The sequence below is a fragment of the Falco naumanni genome, chromosome 4 (assembly GCF_017639655.2).
Source record: "Falco naumanni isolate bFalNau1 chromosome 4, bFalNau1.pat, whole genome shotgun sequence".
Lineage (NCBI taxonomy): Eukaryota > Metazoa > Chordata > Aves > Falconiformes > Falconidae > Falco > Falco naumanni.
Window position 1 is genome coordinate 70612368 of NC_054057.1, and position 24697 is coordinate 70637064.

Consider the following 24697-nt stretch of genomic DNA (forward strand, 5'->3'; position numbering starts at 1 on the left):
ATATTCCAGAGTGCATATGGAGATGGAGAAAATAGGAAAGAATGTACAAGTTCAAAAGAAATACAAAGGTATATGTATCATTGCAAGTCCATACTTGAAATTGAGTTTTGCACCTACAATAGTGAATCAAGGGCTTGATTCAGTATTGAAACTGTATTTTTTTCTGAGAGTCCCGGTCTTTTGGCCATAAATAAGGATTTCTATAATTTGGGCTAGGATGCTTCCCAAAAACTATTTTATTGCCCTTTTTTCAAGTGAGGGCCATCTTCTGTTTTTCTCTGGGATCAAGGCCACATCATTATCTGTCTAACTAGGAATGACAGAAATTGATCATAAATTCCTTTTTCTCTCTGTGTGTGTGTGTGTCATTTCCACACAGTACAGTTGAAGTATTTGCATGCAGTTTTTCACAGTTCCATAATGAAGCATGTCTGCTTTTTCTCAGCATTATCCTCAGCTTGAACTTTTCTTTTTTAAAAGTGTTTGTTTTACAAATACACAGTACTGTGTTTATTATGTTAACATCTTTCTCGATGCAGTTTTACCTTCCCCCTCCATTTTTGAATCTATCAATGCAGATATTCCATTGTATCTGCTGAGAATAAGCTCATTTTCACTTTTAATTTCCCTAGTAATATTAATTGGGTTCTTAGGAGGTCTAAGCAGGAGACCTCTCTTTATAGAGATACTTTTGTGCTCTTTGCACTCTAAGCATGCTATTCTCTTCTCCATTCCTCAACTTGCTATAGACTGTAACTAAATGTAGTTAATTGGGTTTAAGGTTGGAGCATAAATCAAATTTTCAGACCTGTCTTTGAACTGTTCAGTAGTTTCAGCTTTCAAGTTGTGTAATCCAGAAGTCCAAATGTTCCTCCTCTACTTTATTTAATGCTCTATTAAATGGCTGTCGTTCTAAAAAAGTCATGTTACCTAAATGAAAAAGAGATTTTACAGAACACATTTTACAAAAATAGCTATATTTTTCCTGTGTTCTATGTGTGCCTAGAGGTACTGAAGAAATGATTCCTCAGCACATGAGATTTTGAAAGAGCAAATGGTTGCAGGTGAAGACAACTTTGTGTTACATCAAAATGGGGATTGGTGGGAAACTTAAATATTCTTTATCTTCAAGGAAAGAGGAAAGGAATAGATCAGGAAAGGGGTGCAGGTAAGACTGAGCAGACTGCCCTGATTCACCTACAGCTAAATTTCCCGTCATTAGGGAGTGACTACAGCAAGTATAAATGTTTTATCTTATATTGGCTTTATCTTAAATTCAGCATCACTGGGTGTCATGGTTAGCCCCAGCTAGTAACTAAGTACCATGCAGCTGCTTGTTCACTTCACCCGCCCCAACCCCCTGAAGGATGGGGAGGAGAATTGTGAGCAAGGCATAACTCGAGGGTTGACATAAGAACAACTTAATCATTAATATAAAATTAAATAGTAAAAAAAAGAAACCAATAATAATAATAATGATAATTGTATTGAAAAGGAGGGAGAAGGGGGAGAGGAATAAAATCCTAAGGGAAGGGTGGCAGAAAACAAGCGATGCACAGTGCAGCTGCCCACCACCCGCTGACCAATGCCCAGCAATTGGCAGGCCCTGGCCAGCTCCCCTCAGTTTATATACTGAACCTGATGTCATATGGTATGGAATAGCGCTTTGGCCAGCTCCCTTCATCCATCCTGGCTGTGTCACCTCCCAGTTTCTTGTGCCCCTCCAGCCTGCTTGCTGGCAGGGCTTGAGGAACTGGAAAGTCCTTCACTTAGAAACAAACTTCTGTTGCCAGTGTTATTCTCACACCAAATCCAAACCACAGCACTGCACCAGCTACTAAGAGGAAAATTAACTCTGTCCCAGGTGAAACCAGGCCACTGGGCCTGCCACACCAACTCAGACCTGAGACTCCTCGTGACGCAGTTGGGATGCCTCTGCCTGCCTGCGGTGGATGCACTGTGCTTTCAGCAAGGTCTCTGGGGCAGTGGTCCTGCTTCCAGGAGCTGGGGAAATGGTTACCCTGACCCACACAAAATTTTTAAATCTTAAAAGCTTCCATTGTGTTTCAGAATTTCAAATTTTAACATCTTTTTCTCCATGAATCAGTATCTAAACCAAACAAAATAATACATCAGAGTAGTTGAAATTCACCTCAAATTTATCTCTACATATTCTGTTAAATTAATATGTATTTCTAGATAGCACATCAAGAAATGTCTTGATGAAAACAAATTTATTTATGTTTGCAAGCTACTTCAAACAGGGCTTTTATGTCTTAAGCAGTAAAAAGCCCACTTTCTGAACTGTTTTCTTTCAAGTAATTAGGATAATGGAAATTGTCTTTAGAAAAGTTCTCTTCTGCCCATCTCCCACCCTATCAAAATGCAATTTTGGCATCCTGGCTGGCAGGCCTGTGCAGTATGTTAACTCCCTGTTGTCCTCTGGCTACTCTTTTTCAAGCAGTGATGGCTTGAAGACTGAGCAGATACTAAAAAGCTTCTGAATGGCAATGAGTTCCCTTGAGACTGATCAAGTACAGGTAGGAAGTTTTAGGCCACAGATGGAAAAAATAATATTCCTTGCTGTAGTGATAACATTTCCACAGTAGAGGCAATGTGTTTCTATGCTACATGGGAGTTTACCACTATTTTATTTTTGTGGACTTGTTAGTTTTCAGAAGACTGGCTTTGGAAATTGTTTCTGGTCTCTGATGGGTACGCAGAGTCACAGTTCACTAGGGTTTTGTATTGCAGGTTTGTAGTTTCACCTGCAAATCAGTGTGTTCTTGTGTTCAAATCATTTGTCAGTAAAATTATAAAATGTTGCATTAAGAATATCTGCATCAGGGATACCAATATTAGTAGGTAAGCCTGCAATGTAAACGCAAATCTCTTCTACCTCAGATCTAGGTGCTTAGGCTTGGTGGGAGGATGCCATGTTCACTTCAGTTCATCAGTAGCTGCAGCAATCACAAAGTAGCACACTGAAAATGAGTGCTGCAAAACACTGGAGGCAATTGAATTTTGAAACTGTCCAGACTGGTAAACTACTTCACCGTAAAATGGTTTTTTCAAATGTTACTGGTATCTCCTACCAAGAGCAGCAACTGAACTTTTCGTATTCTACTTTTCATATTTTACATGTGAACTTTTTCATATTCTACAGCATGTGTAATGACCTTCACAGGCAAAACCAGGACTCAGCACGCTTTTTTTAACTCAGATATTTTGCTTTGTTGTCATAGGTAAGCTGCTCTAACAGTGTTGCACAGGGACTTAACATTTGGGTTTGCACGCAAATCTTACACTTCATAAGCAGACCTCTTTGTAATGTTCTGAAATAAAATGAGTACTTTAGTTGTTATAATTTGTTGTTTTTTCCCCTAAGCATCTGGAGCTTTTGAAGGCAGTCAAAAGAGATATTGACTGGACCTAGTACTAGATCTGACTTCCATAAGTGACATAAATGCTGATTCTGCAGGACACCTACATACGGATGCAATTGCATAAATTCTCTTTATTACGATGGGAACCTACTCGTGTTTTAATTTTCCTTAACCTGCACCTTTTCTGAGTCATTTCAGCCCTTCACGCTGTAAACAAGGGATACTATCAATTGCACAAGGATGTTGAAAGAACTAGATAATATATGAAGATAAAAAAAAAAGTGTAAATAATTAACACCATTCCTATTCTTAATGACAAAGCTAAAAGGCTTTAAATACAAATATAAAAATCCTCCCATATTTTGACTACATGCTTTAATTGTATAAAAGTAAATTCTTACCCTCCACTTAAAAGAAAAAAGTGTTTTGATCATTCAACACTGTATCAGAATGATAGAAGTGTAACATGTCATCTCCGACAGTATAGCTATTATAAAATAAAAATGCCAAATAAACATAGTAACTGTTCGCTTTTGAGTCCAGCATCAGAGAAAATCCAATGACTGTGCTAACCATTCATTAATTCTAACAAATCCAACAGAAACATTTCCCAAACAAAAGGGGTGACCTACAGGTTCTTTCTAATTACTACCCTTCCTCATTCACCTTTCTTAGCCCACCAGGGAGGATTTTTCAGAGCTTTTTCTGCCTTTTGCTTTTCTACCATTCTTTAGGAAATTGATACCTTCCTCTTGTACTTTTTTTCACTGTGCTTTCTGACACTGTGCGTTACTCATTGTACTGGTGGTAGCAGCGGTGACCTGCAATGCACTTGCAATTTGTGCACCACAAAGTGCAGATGAAGTCCCTGTGACACCCTGGGACTGCACTAGTATTCCTCTTCGAACAGAGAGGTAGGGATGCCCCTAAGACCCGAAACAAGAGCTTGATTTTTAATTTTTTTTTTTTTTTAAATAAGGCTACAAGGAGTGAATGTTGACATGAATCCATTGAAGGCAACAGATGAAAGATTTTGGACCTAACTGTGGAGATTCAAAAAACACATTATGCTTCCATACAGATACAATTACCAAAAGAAATTAGCATTTCCCTAAATTCATCTAAAAATATGACTGATTATATCTTCCTCAGAACAATAACGTGGCAGTTACTCCAGCTGTATATGAAAGAGTTTCATGATTTCTCTTTTAAAAGCATCAGAACAGTTGTATTTTTTATAGGATCCAATGAATTCATACTGCTGTTGGCCCATGTGACAGTGATGCAGGTGCAGGGGGTGGCTTGCCGAGGGAAGTGCCTCAGGATCAGGCCGATCCGACGCCTCCCGAATTCTGTATGGAGTGATTTGGAAAAGCAGGTGCTATCACAGCTACAGTCCTAACACAGAAACGCAGCTGAGCCTCAGGCACGTTTTTTTTTTCCCCTTCTTGCTGGTTGGAATAGGCAGCCGGGCACATTTTCCACTTCTGAAATTCATCGTGTTACTTGGCACATTCCCTGCCTGCCTGAAGTCCTGAGCTGGGTGGAAATCTCCCCATCCCAGATGGCCAACTTCATGGTGTACTTGGGGTATAGATATACATGGCACTGTGTAAGCTAATTCAAACCAGCACACACTCAGCTGTGAATGTGATTATATATTCTAACTTGATGATTAAACTGTTTTTGCAATATAACTGCCTCATACAGAGGTATTGATGTCTTTCCCTGTGTATGAACTAGTTTTTCTCACAAAGACTGCATCCACCATGTTTTGGTTAAATTTCATAGAAGACCTGTATGTGTAAATCCTGTGCCCAGTTCCCATTGATTTAGCCGTGAATTCCTAATTCCCTTATGATATTCTGAATCACCCAATTTAAGTGTATAGAGATTTGGTATTTCTGCCTCCTACATTAAAGTTCAGCAAAACGTCTTGACTTATAAACAGGATGGAAAGGAAACTGCAAAGGGCATGTGCTTATATGCTTCCCTAAATAGGAATGAATATAGATCATATTCTTTGGGAATTTTTGTGATTTGTTTTCAAGTCTTTAGAAGACATAGGGTAGGTGACTTTTTGAGCAGTTTTTTAGGACCCGAGTCTGTCGTTGTACTCTTAATTCCCACCATTTTCCTTGCAAAAGAAATATCTTACCAGTTTCATGATTATGTTATTTGTTTAGCTTAAGCAACTGAAGAATTATTAAAATGGATTAGGTTATAAATTTTGTGGATTGCTAGCTTATTTATATTATCTGTCATTGCTACTTGCATAAAACATGCAATTAGATTTATGATTACAAAGTAGTTAAACACAATCTGAGGAAGAAAATGCTAAGAGTTTTCAATTTATTTAAATCCTATGCCTCTTTCTCGTGTTCTGGAAGTGGCAAGAGGTGTGTGTTAGTTTTGAAGGGGCAATTTATAATAGTAAATAAATAGACAATTTTAATGTAAAGTGGGGTATACTTTCTTAAACTCCCTCAACAGCTGGCACTAAATAAAGCAGAATAAAATACATTATTTATAATAAGAACTAAATCTTGCACAATTAAATTGTGTTTACTAAAAATGTGTTTGGCCTGGCTCAGGTGCGATGGAAGCCTAGGTAAAGGCTTTCCCAATGTTTTTTCAAATTATAAGAATAGAAAATTCTTCTCTTTTATGAAGATACAGAAATAATATTATGATACCTTGGTTATCCTACTGGGGTGGGTGGGTGTGGTTAGTTTTCTTTTTCTTATTTTTGAGATCCATTTTCTTATTACTGCAAATCAGTCCTGATTACTAATGGAGTATCTGGTTGCTGTTCTGGCTCAAACGGGAATGATGCATGTCAGACCTCAGTGCAGCTATAGCCAGGTGGTAGATAGTGTTAACTGATGTCACCCAGTCTTTATAAAGCTGTTATCTCTTAAAATAACATTTCCTTGTTTGTCTTATCACAATGCATTTTCTTACTTCATACCAAAAAGTTCTAAAGTAATGTGTAACAAAAAACATATCTGTCTTTGTAATTTTCTGTACCTGTATCACAGCACATTTAATATTGGATCTCATTTGTCAAAACTGGGCAAGCAGGTATCAGCAGCTTGTGTATCTTGGTGTTTCAGGTGGGGAAATGGGAAAACAATTCACTGAGCCTGAAGTACTCTGTCTGGCCAAGGTACAGCTCTTTTGCAGACAGCGATCCAGATGATAACCATTTGAGCATTGTCACCCTGGAGGAGGCTCCCTTTGTTGTTGTTGAGGATGTGGATCCTTTGATGGAAAGTTGCCAGAAAAACACTGTGCCATGTCGTAAATTTGTCAAAATTAAGTAAGTAAATACACAGCATTCCTTTTTTTTTAATTCTGATGCAAAATATATTATCATTAATTCTTTCCTTTGCTTCTTTCTTTGTGTAATTGTTTTCTGATACTTTTCCTCTTGCTTTTTATCTTTGCTTTTCTTTCAGTATTTCATTTCCTCGTTTGTTTTCCCTTTCCCACATGGCACGCTCTTGTTTGCACATTTTTCTTTTTATTAAGTTGAAAGGTTCTAGTTATATACATGTAAGTCAAATTGAATTAACAACAAGATAGTAAGTTTATAGTAAATTCGAAGTCAACTAGAATCAGCTCTTTTCAAGTCACATGAAAGAAGATTGTGTTCTAAAATAGAATTGTTTTAATGAGTCCTCTCTGAATTGTTTCCAGTTATGTTGAAATATGCCTGCTTTAATTAGTCTTCAACAATTTAGAGAATGTCTCCTATTGCAAATGTATGTTTATGCTGAAATCTGGTAAAGGAGCATAAAATACCACTGTGACATACCATCTACAGAAAATTTCCCTGCTTTGATTGTTCTGTGACTTTGGAGCAGTCATTAGAAATTGGTAGAAAATTTCTCATTGTGCATTTGTCAGTGGTGTTTCACCCGTTCTGTGCTTCGGTCTACCTATTTATGAACTAAATATAACAATATTTTTTTACTGAGCAGATGTTAGGGAGTATAATGCATGTTTCTGAAGATTTCCAGAGACTGCTAAGTGGTTGTGCACATGCTTCCTGAAATCCAGAGAACCAATTTTTATTTTTTTTTTTACATAACTGTACTTAGTCAAGTTATAAACTAATTTTATTTTAATTTTTAATTCTTTCAAAGGCTGTAAAACATTGTCTTGGCTTCTGAAGATGCTTATACTAAAAAGTTCTAGGGCTCATGAAATAAACATTTCAGAAAAAAAATAAATATGAGGAAACCCTCGTCTTCGTACTCAACAGCAGCCTGAAATTCACCTTCTCGAAGCACAGAAAAAGGTGCAGCATCTGTTTTCGGTACAATGAACCACTGTGCCTTTATATAACTTACATGTTGGGAGGTTTTCTAATTACTAGATGACATGTGGTCTTACATCTTGAGAGTAAAAATAATAAATGTTTAATCTAAGCCTAAGAGAGAGATTAGCAAAATGAGACTGTATGTCTTGGTAGAGAAGTGATGTGCACCAGGCTGGATACTGGAGTAAAAAGCATGTCATGCTGGGTCTACATTATCTTCTATTCATCCCTTGTCAAGCAAGTGCATCAGGATTAGTAAGAGCTACAAACACCATATAAAGCACCGTATGGATTATTTCTCCATTGATTCAGAAAAACATGGTCACTCACAAGTATGACAAAATGTTGTTTCACAGCATGCTGAATCTTGCTGTTGTGATTCTTTGGTTTTGGCAGTAGAAATGTTTATGTCTCTCTCTCCTCTGTTGACAGCAACTCAACGAATGAGGGAACTAATGTAAAGAAGTGCTGCAAAGGGTTCTGCATTGATATCTTGAAGAAGTTGTCTAAAACTGTCAAGTTCACATATGACCTATATTTGGTGACTAATGGGAAACATGGCAAAAAAGTCAATAATGTGTGGAATGGAATGATTGGTGAAGTAAGTTCTGTTAGGTAAAAGAGCTCTTAAGTAAGAACTTAGCAATGTTTGTTTCTAATTCTTTTGGAGAAATGAGATATTCTCTACTGAGTAATGGTGGTGGTGTCTTCTCTTTGTGGATCAGGTGGTATATCATCGTGCTGTTATGGCTGTGGGGTCTCTCACTATTAATGAAGAGCGCTCTGAAGTGGTTGACTTTTCAGTGCCATTTGTTGAGACTGGGATTAGCGTCATGGTGTCACGGAGCAATGGCACAGTTTCACCATCTGCTTTTCTAGGTATGACTCTTCAACCCATCCAGATCTTGTAATTGCATTTTTATAGAGTTGGTTTCAGTGTTCATTAAGTTATATAGTGCATTGACATGTTTCTGTGAGGTTTTGGTTGTTACATTGGGAAGTTTGTACCGTGTTGACGTGCTGATTAACAGGGAAGATAGTGCTGTTGATTTCAGATGCAGTAAGTAAAAACCAATGAGAATGATTTCAGTATGAAAGAGTCCCCCAAAATCTTCAGTTGGGAAAATCACTTCCTCAAAAACTGCTGCTTTGCAAAGTAATTTATACTTGTTTAGCCTGTTATAAATGGTTTCATCTTTTTAACATTCACATTCGCAAAATATTTTCAAAACCTCTTATAGAAGAGCTAAGAAAAAGATAATTCCTTATGGTTAGGAGAGATCTGACAGCTAATTTGGTAACGGTTACCCCTGGCTTCTGAACACCTCTCTGCTGCCCTGGAGAGCTGCTGGGTGCTTTCTCTGTCAAGGTGATTGAACAGTGGAGTTGTGATCAAACAGTTTAACGATGGAGATATAGCAAATAAATGAAAGGCTGGGCAGAAAGGAGGTGGGATATAAATAAATAAAAACTTTGGCCATCTTTCCTTGTTTGCTTCTTTTTTCAGTTGTTTATTTCTCCTTTCATTATTTCCCTCTCCTTCTCTTTCAGTGCTTGTTGTTTACTTCTGTATTTGGTGGTTAGCCTGAATTTACCTGCAGCTGAAAAGAGAATGAGCCATGAGATGGATCAAAAGTACTCAGAATGCTGTTATTTCCCTCATAGTGTGTTTGGTCCCAGTATTTTTAAAGATATTTTGCACAGGAAAACATGCTAGTGACACTAAAATAGTTCAAGTGGGAAAAAAATAATCGTTATTTTCCAGATATCTTATGGAACAGTTTATTATGTTCAAGTCCATTAGGTCAGCAGTGATGCCATTTTTACATCACAGATTGTATGGTTGCTTTTTAGATTGCTAAGTGTAAGTTCTTCACTTTCACTAAAATCACTTATAGCCATCAAGGAGCAGATTATTGGTGTAGTATCAACTACACATGGGCAAATAATTGGGTTTTCTTGCAGAAGAATCATCATTTAGCCACAGAGCTTATTCTTCATACCTGTTCCATAAAGGAACGTTACAGAGGTGATGCAAATAAGTATAACACAGTGAGTAATCAAATAGCTTCCCAAATGCAGTGATACTTAAAGAGATTTTGTGGTTGGTTAATATTTTTTGTTTAATGAATGGAAGACTTTGTAATGAAATTATGGGAGGTTGTACTTTTAATGACAATGTTCAGATATTGTCTCTTCATTTCTATAAGTCATTGACTTGTAAAGTTGATGTTTTAAATTGCAGTTGCAGCATGTTGAAATGATCATTTGAAATATAAGTGCTGAAACAGGTACTGCAAGTGCAGTTGATTTTTACTGTGGATTCTGCTTACCTCTTAAAAAACCCACTTACAGCTACCATCAAAGGAGAGGCTGCTTTTGCATTTCGCACAACAGTTACTAGATTTCTGAAATGCATTTAATGTTATTAGTATAGCTGGACGTACATATAATTCAAAAAGTAAAAATAACCCCTTCTTGTAAATCTCTATAGAATAGCATTACTTTTGAAGAAATCTGATATACTGCACTAGTAAATCAAGTCTGTGCTCTCAGAAGCATGTTCTGATTTTCTAGACATAGATGGAACTGCAACTTTACTGGAACTAACTGTGTATTTCAATGTGTGCATAGTAGTAAGATGCTTTGCCATGCAAAATACTATCAGGCGAATAACTGAGTTTATTCACAGACTGATTTTGTTTCAGTTAAGTGAATGTCTAAGAATAGCATCATCTGACATAATTGTTTAAAAAAAATATTTAATATCTGTCCAAAACCAGTATATATATATTTTTAAATAGCACTTGATTACAGTTCATGAAATATCTGGTCTTCTGATTTGTTACTACAAATGTAGAGAAGTACAGGATTTTGTCTGACCTAGATATTCCGCTCAGCAATTGTGTCCAGTAGGTCTAAGCAACTGATGGGGCCAGCCTCTTCCTCGTTAGCTACTGTGTTCTGATTCTGACGTGGGTGTCTTCATCAAATGAGAGTTTTATCCACATTGAAACATTTTCATATTGTACTAAAACTCATATATATTAGATGCACAAATAATTTTTTTAAAGATTTTGTGGTGGCTTGATTCAACTTTGTTTAAAAAAACAAACAAAATAAAAAAAAAAACTTAAATCCATATGGCTGTGTTTTTAAAAGGGGAAGAGTTCATAGGTGAGGTCAGTTTTCTTGTTTGGAGGCATTGGTAGAATAGGAAGCCTATGCCCCTATTTTTAATTGTTTGAGTATTGGTTTTGTGGGTGAGAGGTAAAACTTGACATTAGTGGAGTAAGACATCTCTTCCGTTGCTTGATATTCTCCTTCACCAATCATTTGAAGTGTACTGGCAAGTCATATATTAGTATTTTTCTGCCTTATTATACCTTTACTGAAAAATCTTATAAAAACTGCTGCTTGCCTGAGGGAAGTTCTCTTTCTGTCCTTTGAGAATCAAAAAACAGTGCTGAATTTGTAATTTCATCTCTAATATGACAGGAAGATCAACGTTGTTATTCAATTGATTTTGTACTTTTTCAATCTTACTGCTTGCTATTTAAAATAGCTTTTATTTTCCTATTGCTTCTTCTAATCCTCCACCTTATTACCAGACTGCTTAAATTATTAGTGTTCTGCTTAAACTGTTTATAGCTCACTTTTTCACATCAGCTTGTTTTGCCCTTTGCCTTATTTAGATTTTGAAAAATTACCATCACCGTTTCTACACTGTTGCTTTTATCAGTTTTTATCAGCCTTACTTTCTTCTGTGAGAATTCTGTCAAAATTTTATGATAGTTTTATGTGAATTCCAATTTAATCCAGGTAATATGTGAATTCATACAATATTTGTTACTAACTGTATATACACAGTGTCCTTTACCTGTCTGCATGAGTGGATCTTCTCTGCCTTTTAAGAATTCTATTACTCTGCTAACTTACTACTCTCTTCCAAACAAATAATTGTAGTAATTGACAAAACTTTATAACCTCTCTGAAAAATAAAATAATAAAACAACCCCCTCAAAACTGTTCCTTAACTTTTATTCTAAAACAAAAAATGAACAGTTTGGCTTAAAATTTCCCTGTTTGCCTTTTCAGTTCACATCCAAAATCACCAGTGGGGCTATTTGGAATTTGTTCTTGGTTCCAAATATTTGAAGAAATTGTAGCAAAGGCAAATGATCTCATGAGTTTTCCATGCCTGGGCCCAAATTATTACACTTTGTTCTTGTTCTGGGTGAATCACTCGTGCTAACGGACGAGGTTCAGATGGGGCTGTTGGTCTTAGCACACCTCAGCTCTCACTCGTAATCATTTCCTGCGATAAAGGAAGAATTTTCCGTGGTGCAAGTCTTAATTTAAATTCAAAGAATGAAGAAGTTATGATGGAGGAGCCTCTTGGGCTTTCAAAAACAGGCGAAGCATTGGAACACACTAATTTTGTGTAATTTTGAGTGCTTCTTGATTCTGTCCTAATCTGAAATAGTGTACTAAGGGGTTTATTCCTCACATGTCAGAGCATGTTCTCACTTGCGTTAGCTACCAAAATTAGGATATAAAATGCACCCAAATAAGCTGACCTAATAAAGAGATACTAGTTTGCCATGCAAAACCTTTTTTTACATCTATCACTATACCATGGCAGCTACCACAAGGACTCCTGAAATTTGTGATGGGGCAAGACGATACTTACGAACTTTGTGTTACTGCATGCTATTACCATATCCATTGGGGCTTAGCCTGGTAATTAGAACTGCTTTCAGTTTTCTGTTCCAAGGTATTTCTTTTACTTAATCATGGTTTGTCTGTCTTTCAAACTGATATTGTTTTCCATAAAAAAACCTTTTGATTTCAGAAATTTGCTTCCAGACGAGAATGAGACTTTCAAAAGGATGTCTTTGCAAATTGCTAAAAACATCTTCATTGCAGGTAGATGAAAGTGAACAGAGAGGGAGAGAAAAAATTCTGAAACAAAAAAAAAAAATAGTTTGAAAGCAAGTATTTAGCCTTTTTTCCCTAACATTTTTTGTTGAATAGAAAACGAGAGAGAAGTCTACTTCACTGAATTACCAAATGTATTAAACATATGCTCAATTGCTTTTGCTCTGCAGAAACACAGTGGTAATGGTTGGACCATTCTGTTGATAAATGCATGTAAGATAGGACAGGTAGTAATGGGCTACCTGATTGGAGACTGAATAAACAGCAGGTCAAATCAAGCATTTGCCACTCAGCGTCCGTGAAGGCTTTGTCGAAGAGAAGTGTGCAGCCTTTGGTCTTGAATTGAAACTTACTTTTAAGATTTTGACTTTATGAATCTTGTGTGTATACACAAACAGCAGTTCTTTATATATTGCTACTTAGTTACTTGCTAGCATTTTGGTTGGTAAAAGCAGATTTAAAGAAAGCTGCTGGGCTTGCCTAGCCAAAGACATTAGAATTCTTCTGCTGCAACTGGTTTAATGAACTGTGTTTCTGTTTCTTTTGTCTGTTTTGCTGCAGAGCCTTTTAGTGCTTCTGTCTGGGTGATGATGTTTGTGATGCTTCTCATTGTGTCTGCCATGGCTGTCTTTATATTTGAGTACTTTAGTCCTGTAGGATATAACAGGAACTTAGCACAAGGGAGAGGTAAGCTTTGCATTTTACATAACTCTAGAACTATAAAAAAAAATGTATTTCCCATCCCTTGCCCACTATCTTTTAAAATAAACATAAAGTCAGAATGAAGCACTAAAAGCAGCTACGAAACTATGTTTTCTCTTCATTTAAAATATGATTTCTTGAGGGCTTATACACTCATGTTTGTATTCTAATTCAGTGGAATAAAGACATATAGAAGGGTAAGTGATATCAGAAAGTCATATTCGGGCAGTGTTTGGTTAGTATACTGTATCAGTTATAGTGTCAGCTTAAACAAGTATTAGAATATGTTCTACAGACTGCTGACACTTATGAATTCAGTTAGTTCAGAAAAAATTATGAAACTGGTATGGTTTGGTGGATAACATGGAAAATAGCAGTTACGTTAGATATACTTTTATATAGTTCCTACAAAAAGTCTGGTGAACTCAGCCTTGAAATGAGGCCAGTGGCAGAAGGGCATCACTTCTTTTCGTGTAGCATCCATGGTTATAGAAACTTCATTTTCAAAATATACCAGCACAGCAAATTTAATACAGAGCTTGCCTTTCTCAGTGAAAGCTGCAGTTGTATATTATTAGCACTTTGACCTGAGAATGAGGATTCCATGTACTGTGGTGCCCTCATCCTTCCCTTTCTTTACTTACAGTTGAGAGTGCAGCCTGTTTTTAATTTCTAAATCCTACTTGCCTTATTTTATAAAAAGAGATCTTCCAGCTTGGGGAACACAGTTCTGGAGACTATTACAAGCTCATGGTAATAACTGATCATTTAGTGTACTTACAGCTACAAAAGCATATGATGCCACTAGCCCATCCTAACTTAGCTCTAGAGACTGGCCACAAGTCCAGCTGCTGTTCATTTGAAACATGGGAAGCTTAAAATAAATGGCAATCTTTATGTAGATTGCTCCTTTCCCTAGGCATTCTTGGCAGAATGAAGCTCCATGGTGATAAAATCTCCAGTAGCTTAAAAAGAACTTTAGACTGCATTCTTGGCATATATTTTCCTTATCATTGTTGCTCAGAAAATGCATATTATCCCTGTATCAGCTAAGTCTTAAATGGCTCTAGAAGGTACTTTCATAAACCAAAAGTCAGCTCCATTGTGTTTGTTTTACTGCACTCTATCTTCTTAGCACTGCTGCAGAATGGAAAGAGGATAACTAAGATGTGCTTGATTGCATTGTGAAAAATTTGCACTGTATTAGAGTGGATTTCTGCTGAAATGAGAACATGCACTGAGTATACCCACTTCAGGTTTTATTCCTTTAATAATAATTATATTATTATTAAAATAAATTATAATTAAATTAATAACCGAATCAGAGTTTGTAATACGCTTCTGCCACTATGTGGGCATGAGGGCATCGTGCTGACCGCTTCTTGCTTTGGGATGAATAAAAAGCTAACTGAAAACAGGAATAACAAAAACCCAGAATGAATTAGCAGGGACAGGATTAGCCTGAATTAACCATGGAACTGGCTCTGAACTTGTGAGGTAGCCAGAGCCTGGTTTGCTCTAAGTTACGTATCTATGCAGGTAGCTCCTTTGTGTCGACTTACTGATGTGTCCTGAGTCCAAAGTTGCTTAAAAGTAGGTGACACATGCACACATTTTGATCTTAAATACGCTTACATAAACTTCAAAAAGCATGATGTTGGAAGACTGGAGATAATAAAAAATAATCTGGGTGAGAAAAGTACTAGAACTGAATCATTAAGACTTAAATCCAGTTTTCCATTTTGCACGTCTGCTGGCACAGAACACTGGAAGAGGCAGCACTGTGGGGCGTACCTTACTGCAAGAGATGTACCAGTTTGCTTCTCCAAAACTCTGCTTTCCATTTTCATTTAAAAACTTTTGAACTAAATGAGGCATAGAAAAATATTGAATTAATTTTTACAAATCTGGAAATTAATGTCGTTACAATAAAGAGTACCTATGGTAAATCCCGTGATTCCATTGAGAGTACATTAAATATGCATTGAAATATTTTTTAACCATGTCTTTGTGAATAATTTGTTGTTGTTACTTAGGGTATCTTGCCAAGGTTTAATTTAACTGCAACTCGGATAACTGCTTTTTGCAATGACAGATCCCCACGGACCATCCTTTACCATTGGAAAGGCTGTGTGGTTGCTCTGGGGCTTGGTATTCAACAACTCCGTGCCTGTGCAAAACCCCAAAGGGACGACAAGTAAAATCATGGTGTCAGTTTGGGCTTTCTTTGCTGTCATTTTCCTGGCTAGTTACACTGCCAACTTAGCTGCATTTATGATCCAAGAGGAATTTGTTGATCAAGTGACTGGACTGAGTGATAAAAAGGTAGGTCTTCAGCTCAAAAGAGGTCAATGTCCATTCTTCACAATCCTTCTACAAATTTGTACTTTGTGCTAAAAAATACTCTGAGCAAGATAATAAGCTAAAACTGGAAAGTTTCATTTGAGTGTAACGCTTTACTAGCAAACTTAACACCCAAAGCATGAAAATATGAGATAGTTTTCAAAGTCTTTGAGTTGCCTTTTCAAAAGTAACTGCATTAATTGGAAAGTACCTTTATGTTGTGATTAAAATTATATTTAATTAAAAGGAATACTTCCCCAATACACAAAAGCCTGAAAAATGAAAAAGCTGGTTAGAATGCAGGGAAGGCATATTTAAAATTATTTGAACATCTCTGTGTGAAATATTAATAATGTATTAATTGACAAAAAATTCATAAAATCAGCAACTATCCAGTAATTATTGGAAGCCAGATAATGCTCCTGAATAAATGTCTTTTTATTTTTTATGTAGTGTGCAAGGAAGTTATAGAAAGAGTTTGTTTAAAGTGGTACTAGCAGAAATGAACAAAGAGAAATGATAAAAAGTGAGCCATATGGTCTGTGAATGTTTGATTATTTTACTTGTATAAAATGACAACAGTAAATAGGAAAAATAAACAGATAAAATTTGGGGGGTTGTGTTATCACACTGAAGTGAGATGTACATTATGGAGGATTTTATATATTGGAGGATATTTTGATGTGTTTGTGGAAGATGCTTTCCTAATTCAAGAACTTTGGTGAGAATTTCACATTGAGCAGCAGACTGACAGTTTGCTTAAACCCTACTGGAGTCTCACTGAAACTGACAAATAATAAATATACTTATTTTTCATATTCGAGTTCTAGCTTGACTGAACTTTCTTCTGCTGCAAGTACAATTCCCAGATCTTTGTACTTGTGAATTTTAATCAATAGCTTTATAAATCAAAAAGCTAGCAGGTTCGGTGTTTGTTGTTTTGTTTTGTTGGTTTTTTTTGTTTGGTTTTGGTTTTTTTAAAAAAAATTCATTTGTGTGACTGCTTTTTCATAGCTGTATTGCATAGAGGGATTGCAGTCCATTTGCAAAATTATTGTTGTGATGGATATGCACAACATACACGAAGGGCATGCTGTTTGTGCTCAGTTGTTTTAAAATGAAACTAAATATTGTCATTGGGAAGTAATAATTAAATACAGTATAGCACAGGGGAGAACTTCACCAGAGACTTTTCCCAAAGGACAGAAAAAAAGAAAATTGTTATTCAAAAGTGACAGCTCTGATAGCCTTGTGTCTGTTTTTTGTTTTAACCACTTTTTATGACCAGCCTTTGATTGATCACCTGAAGTATCAAAGCATGAATTGCAAACATGGCTAGAGGAAAGACAGATAAAAAGAAACAAGAAATGATAGTAATTTTGTTTTCATTAAGTTGTGTTGTCACTAAACCTTTGAAAGAGTATAAAGACTGTTAAATATACTCTGTTTTAGGATAATATTCTTAGTATAAGACAGATAAAAGGTGTTCTTCCCTTGGGGATAAAAAAAAGCATTTGAGAAATGCCTTTCTCCTGTTTGTGAGAAAGTACAGAGTGTTTTCTTGGGAAGTCTTGGCTTTGGCAGGATTTGGCCTGCAGCTGGCACAGCACTAGCATTGGGTCTGCCAGTGCACCCTTATCTTCCTCTCCTTGCTGGCTGTTCGCCACTCTCACCTACAGGCTGGGAAAATGTCAGTGTTTGTTCTGTAGCTTTTGGGTAATAACTTCCTTACTTTTGTCATTTTTCCATTCTCTTTTCTAAGTAGGATTTTATTTCCACAAAAATCAAATAAAAATAGAAAAATACTTGAATCAGAAAATACCATCTGTTTTTGTGTGGTCTGCTGATCATTTGTTTGATTTGCCACCTTTCGTTTTATTTTACAGTTCTTCAGATTTTGCCTGAAGCATATAAAGACAAATCAGGGGAACCATGACTTTCCCAATTAATTTAAACAAGCTAGAGGTCCATAAAAGCAGTGATCTATTTAAAAACATTCTTCTTGTCCTACACAAGTTTTGCCTCCTCCACAACCATGAGCTTTCTTGGATGTTAAAAATCCAAATAATTAAAGATAATTTAAGGGAATATGGTCTGATTCATGTTAAATTATTTATCATCCCTCTCTGCCTTGTTGCTGTGAGGTTGTTAGCAGGAGAATAGTTCTGGAACTTGCGACAGTTTTATTGCTCAATAGAGAATGCTGACCCTTGCTGCAAGAGCAAAGCGGTAATAGGGAAAGGCCAGTAAGAAAGGACAGAAGTATGGGTAAAATTAATTTTAAGTAGTGTCTAGATGTCTAGTAAGTTTCTGAAAAAACTTCTGTTGTTGGTAAATCAGTGTACTGTTCTTGCCCTTGCCCTTTTTGCCTACCGCCACAACTGAAGAGTCAAGCTTTTTTGTCAAAGTATTCCCAGTAAGAGGTACTGGGGTTTCTCGATCCAGCTCCGTATGTGACAGACTACAGAGGAAAGAATGCACAGATAGATAAACTACAGGAGAAGAGCTTTCTCTGTCTGAGCAGTCATCTCTCGCCTTCAACATTCAGTATCTTCCCATTCAGGAAATGTGTTACACTAGCGTGTTTCACCAGGTTTGTGGAACGCATGGTAATGTGCTATTTACCCTTTGGTTGAAGACCTCTTGATAGTCTCCTCAACCTTCATAATGCTGCTAGTGAACTTCTGAATGCCATGTCATCTATGTGTCACCCAGAAATACATGGCACAGCATGTACTGGAGTTACTAGGGGTGGGTGTTAAACTCCAGTGACTCAGAAAATGAGAAGAAAATTATATTTTGACATTCCTGTGTATGTAAAAGACTTTCAAAAGCTTTGTGTTCATAAAAAGGTACAGAAAATTAGTCCAAAAGTATCCAGCAAAGCTGGTGTTCATAGCACTTGTTACTTTTGAGACTGCGCCTTTTTCATGTAATGAAATAGAGACAAGATTACTAAGGGAAAGTACATGCCAGTGTACAGAACTGTCTTGCAAAGCTTTTATCTGCTGTGATTCGTCCACACAGTTGCATTTAAGAAATGCCCCAGGTGCGCGTGGTCTAAGGGGTTCTCTTCAACCTTAGTAGGAAGCCTTAATTATGCCATTTACAGGTTCCTTATTTTTGCAAGATTTACAGTATTCTTGTAATTTTGGCTTTGTACCTTTGTGCAATAAGATGTCACAAGTTCTATAGTTACTCAGAGATATGTATGTGTGAACGCAGAACAGGCTGAGGTCCAAAGGCAGCACGGATAATGGGATAGTTAGGGTGACCCTCGTATCCCAATCCATCTCTCCACTTCAACATTAGACCTTTACAGTGCTTTATGAGGGTTATCAACTGCATTTCGGTATGCAGACAGATGATTATAATAGCCTTACTAATAGCTATATTTTTCAAAGATCAGAAATCAGATTGTCAGTGGTTTCCATCTAGTAAAACAAGAAAGCAGAAAGTTCAAATATATGTGTTTTTCTATCACTTCAAACAAGCCATAATTCCTTTTAATATCTGTGTTAGCCCATGGAGAATATTTACTATTTTCTACTATTTTAGTAATGTTTTCCACAGCACCTTAAAATACTCCAGAACAATAACAAACAACTGCCCTGAATGCCAGCCTTTTCATGCAAGCATGCAGATCTTCAGATTGTCAGTATTTAATGTTTGTGAAAGATCATGTTACTGACTTAACAGAATTGTCAGTTTTATCGAGGCATATAGGTAAAGCAGAAGCACAAGACTGGAGCTTTGTTGTCCAGTGCCACAGTTCTGGTAGCTGGCAGAGCATGGAGAAACAAGAATGAAGTGCTGAGTCTTCTGAGTAACAGCAGATCTCTCCACAACTGCGATTCAAGCAGGGGGCTTGTGCAGTCAATTTAAGGGTTTTATTAATGATTTCAAAAAATCAGCATTTCAGAAAATGTCTAAGAAGAAAATTACTTCCTAACAGACATGATGTATTTTATTTCCTATCGTGGAGATTCAAGGACAATAAGTACATGTAGAGACCTGGTCCTTTTCTCTTTCTTGTCTCGTGCCTGCTGCATAGATCTTTGCTGCAGTCCCAGAGCCTGTGTGCTTCTCCAGGACACGCCAGTTCAGGCAACATAAGTTTAAAATTATTGGTGAGAACTTCATACACTTCTAGTTTTGGGTGCAGTGCTAGTAAACAGATTGTAAACCCTTTCTTCTTTACAAATAGTCTGTGAGCAGGCAGTAGTAGCAGACAATCGTTTCAAAATTATTATATCCTTGTGACTGTTAAAATGTGTTGGTTGGGTGTCTTGTGCCAAGAAATTTCAGTCTGTGGATGGTGTTTGGAACTACTCATCTGTTTGTTATCCTTGTGATCTTTGGATGAATTAGTACTTTTTATTAATCTCTGCTCACCTGCAGAAGTATCTTTGTATTCCATGAATGTTCAGTTTGGGATAGATACCTCAATTCATTACCTGTTCCTATGGGAGGAGACGCCTCCCAGCATCTTAAACGTATAATGAATGGTCTTGGAAAGTGAGAATATTTACAACCAAACTCCATTTCCAAATTACCTGGATACTCCACCATAATCTCCTTGTTCCCCTAATTCACCTGCCATACTCCAGGATTAGGAACTGAGCTTGCGGAATGTTAACCACAGCTGAATTTCAAAAAAATGTCAGCTGTACGAGCAGCAACAGTTTCCACAGGTCTTGAAATCAAAGTTGGTTTTTTAAATTATTTTTTCCAGTTGTATTGACTGGCAAATCTGATACAGATATTAGCACATACTGGAGCCACCTCACAACTTCAGGGATTCATTGCCTGTAGATTAAAATAAAGTTAATAGCAGGCCACATCTATATCAGTAGAATCTCTGGACATATATTTAAGAGCAGGGTTTGTTTCAGTTGCTGCATAATAAACTCAAAAAAGGAGACAGCAAATATAGACTAAGAACCATGACTAGAACACAGTGTAATTTTAGTGCATGGGTCAATTAGTATGTGTAAAGTAGTAGCAAAGTAATAATTTAAACAGTAAAGCTGTGAAAAGGGAAAATGAGAAAAGTAAGACATCTGTTAGCTAAACGAATAGAGAAAAATAGAGTTCATTCCTTTATGCTTTGTCAAAATATGCTTAATTAAAATGAAACATTTAATTGTAGTTCTGTAACATGAAAATATTGTTGCAGCAATAATTTCACAGTCAAGGTTTGATGGAATTGAAAATGCTCCCAGGTTTTGTGTAAGCCTATTTGTATTCTCTTGGCAAATTGGCACTGGATCCTGGGAGTTCTTGATGCACGGAGACTAGAGTTTAAAAAGAGAATTATTACATAGGTAGCCCAAAGAAAGCAGCGTCTATATGAATATTAGCCATCTCCTGCAACACAGGGTGTATAGATTTCTCTTCAAACTTTAACAGTAAAAACAGAGTTCATTTTACCATGGAATTCATGGGTGACTACTTTTATCGATGCTCAATTGAATTTCCACATTAGCCAATAGTTCCTCTGATTTGAGTGACCTTTTTAATGTATTTCTTAAAGAATCATTTTAACTTAATCCTAGTCACTTGGTGACAGGGAGATATTGAAAGGGCACATATAAAATGTTCAGGTCTGTTAGCAAAAGTTTATCTGAGATTATCTGAAATGATTTCCAAACTGAAACCTGGGTGTGCCCTGAGCTGGTGTTACCCCTTTGCAGATACCCCCCGGCTTGTCTGTGCTGATGCAATAGCCATCGAGAGGGCGAAGTTGTAGAACAAACCTGCCGGCCCTCAAGCGAGTGGTCTGTAGTTGTCACTCATAGGAAGAAGTAGGGACTAGGACTACAGGTGCGAGAGCTCCAGAAGCCTTCTTCATGTCAAGTGCCATAGCTGCGGAGCTCTGGGGGACGATGCAAAGGGGTGTATTCCCCTTGAGGCACAGTGGTGGAAGGGAGGCCGGCCCTGGCCCTAGCCCTGGCCCTGCACACGGGTTCCCTGCAGGCACCCCGGGCTGGGCAGTGCCTCGGGCTCCCTGTGCAGCAGGGCAGGTGGCCCTTTCCCCTTCCTGGGATGGAGCCCCGCCACGTCTCAGCCGAGGTGGGACCGTTAAATGACTATCAACTAAACAGTTTCCTTTTGATCGCAGTTTGCCAGTGCGTTGGCTTGTAGTTTGGGTTCTCCAGGGAGGTCCTGGCAGATGAGGAACACCTTCCAGCATCTCCGCTCCCGTTTCTGCTGTCCTCCCATATTAAAATGCATGGGAGAAAGTCACATTAGAGTGGCGAAACTAATCTGCTTTTACTTTGGATATAGATGTTTCTGTTAAGTTCCATCAGTGCAAAGTCATGATTTCTGGTATAATAGAGATGAATTAACCCACAGCATGTGCCTAGAAGAAATTTGAGGCAGTTTATACAGCTTCTGGTTTCTGCAACCTGGAATTGCCCTCCTTCACATTTTGAATGCCTGAAATGCTTTGCTTTTCCCTTTTCTCTCTAGTTCCAAAGGCCATATGATTATTCGCCTCCTTTCCGATTTGGAACTGTCCCAAATGGAAGCACAGAGAGGAATATCAGAAACAACTACCCTGATATGCACCTTTACATGACAAAGTATAATCAGAAAGGAGTTGAAGACGCCTTAGTCAGCTTGAAAACTGGGTAAGCTTTTTTTTCATGGATTTTAAAGAATACTGTAGACTTTGCAGAAACTGAGAAATATTGATCTGTACTTACTGTGATACTGAACAGACTGGTGTCAGGCATGCTATGTACTACATGGCTCTTTTGTGTTTTTTTAACTGCACTGCACAGATACCAGAAAGGAAAATGATTGCCTGCGATTTGTATGACTATTTTAAAATTGCATGGAAGCTTCAATGTCCTATATAAAGCAGATGCAAAGACAGAATTAGCATTTCTCAAATTTAAAGGGAGATGGTACAGATGGACATGGATTTGGGTGGGGGCTCAACACAGAACATGGTGTTTTGTACAATCCCTCATTATCTTTGCAGAACTCACTCTCAGGAATGTGCTTTTGCACATTGTTATTTCTATTTGTTATTTCTCTTCAACATCCCATCCCTTTGGTATGCTTTTAGGTCCACTCTTACATTTTCTTCCCTCCTCTAATCAGCATGGCCCTGTACATTTACTGTTACATCTGAAGTATGGACTTCGATCTTCATGAAACCTGTTGAGAACAGATAGTCTCAAATGTACTATCTAATCCTGCTTCTGGAAAACCTGGTAAATATTCTAGCAAATATTAGGCCCATCTCACCTGCTATTATTTATGGAGAACACAGGACACATTTGTTCCTATACTAAATTAAGCTGCTACTTTTGCTCCTTTTTTGGGAACTGCTTGTCCTTTTAATTTTTACTTTCTATCTGCCAAACATGTAGGGGATTGTAACGTATTTCTTATGAAAAATCCCTGAAGTCTCCAGATCTTTCCTTAGAATGCAGGTTCCCTTCTTTTAATACAGTTTCCTTCTCTGCTGTCTCTGTGTTGCTGCCTGGACTCCCTCTGTTGCTCTTTCTGAAGGCATTCTCAGATGGCATTTATCAGGCATGGTTTGTCCCACCCTAAGATAGTCATGTAACATAATGTGAGATGAACCTTGCCCAAGGTCTTCCAAAGTGGACGCAGATCGCCTTCTCCAGCCAAGCCTGTGCAGGTTGTATTTCGTGGGTGACTGCTACATTGTGCATTATAGATAGTCTGCTGAATGCTACCATTCCTGCTGTGAATTTTGAAAGCTGCTATCCTTAATTTCAGCCTTTGCTAGGGCTTATTCAGTTGGATGGACAGTTTATTTAGGTGACGTATATTCCTTGTACTTTTCACCAGCCATTTGTACTACTGAAAGCCCTGAAAAACTGCAGTTAGCTTTAAAATCAGGGCACCTGTCTGACAGTTAAGCATGAAAATGCGGGGGCTATCTCATTTCAGGCAAGTTCAAGATATCCACTAAAACTCAGGCTGGCTGCTCCTGTGCCAGCTGCTGCTCTTCCTCAAAAGCTTTAGTCCTTTTGACAGCATAAGCTACTCATTTTTTATAGATTATTTTTTTCCCCCGGCTGGAGTTTCTTTCCTTTTCTAAGTGATTTCTCAGTGTGGACACCCCCAGGTGTCTGACTTGCTCCCCTTGACTGACATTTCTGTAGCAGATGGTGCAAATAAGCTGCCATGTGCAGTGTTTTTCAGATCAATATAAATAACTGCTACATACAGCTGCGCCTCTTCATATTTTGTCTGACCGCACCTACAGAAGGATTAAACAGCATGCCACCAGCTGCTTTCAGACTCGTATTCTTCAAAAACATAATTTTTCACTTTTTCTACCAAATTTTCTGTTCTGTTCCTCAGTATTCATAACTGTTTTCTCATTTTATGTATACTGATGCTGTATCTTCTTTCTTTCTCCCTCATGAATTATTTCACCAGATAATTGCTCTCTTCCATATAAAGTTTGCCCTTTCATCCTTATCTGGACTTGATCAAGCTTTCACCTTCCCTACTGTGATTAATCCCATGGTTTTTAATACATCTTACCCCACGGAGCCTACATTGCTGTCACTCTTTTGAGGATGACCTGTCTTTCCTTTCTCAAACTGCTTCTGCTCTTAAGCAAATATATGTGATTTCTATTTTCCTCTTCAGTATGTATGTATTCTGCTTACCTTATTACAGATATTTTGTCTGTTTCACCTTTATCTCTTGTCAAAGCTCTTCCTGTAGTTTTCTTCTTTTTCTTTTTTCATGCTCATCATTGGTAGCATACAACAAGCAATTTTTAGTACATACGGTAAAGCCTGCTGCTTCTGCACAGCTGTGTGATGGTGGATACCTGGTAATTATAGTCATAAACTACAGACCTGGGAAGGACTTGCAAGGATTGTCTGGTTCATAACTGCTGCTGTGAATGAAAATAAATAGTACCTGTGTTATTCCTGAATAATGTTTGTGTAAACTGTATGTATTTCCAATATCACTTTTTAAACTACTTTTG

General features: G+C 37.4%; 1 protein-coding gene across 2 annotated transcripts in view; it reads left to right on the forward strand.

Moving 5' to 3' along the window:
• The window catches only part of GRIN2A (glutamate ionotropic receptor NMDA type subunit 2A), a 188712-nt gene that overhangs the window by 124518 nt on the left and 39497 nt on the right, over positions 1-24697 (forward strand). For both annotated transcript variants that reach the window (XM_040592942.1, XM_040592943.1), the window contains exons 6-11: positions 6503-6708; positions 8146-8314; positions 8439-8592; positions 13216-13341; positions 15452-15681; positions 22177-22337. In XM_040592942.1, the coding sequence (XP_040448876.1) occupies positions 6503-6708; positions 8146-8314; positions 8439-8592; positions 13216-13341; positions 15452-15681; positions 22177-22337 (1046 nt within the window). The remainder of the gene's footprint in view (positions 1-6502; positions 6709-8145; positions 8315-8438; positions 8593-13215; positions 13342-15451; positions 15682-22176; positions 22338-24697) is intronic.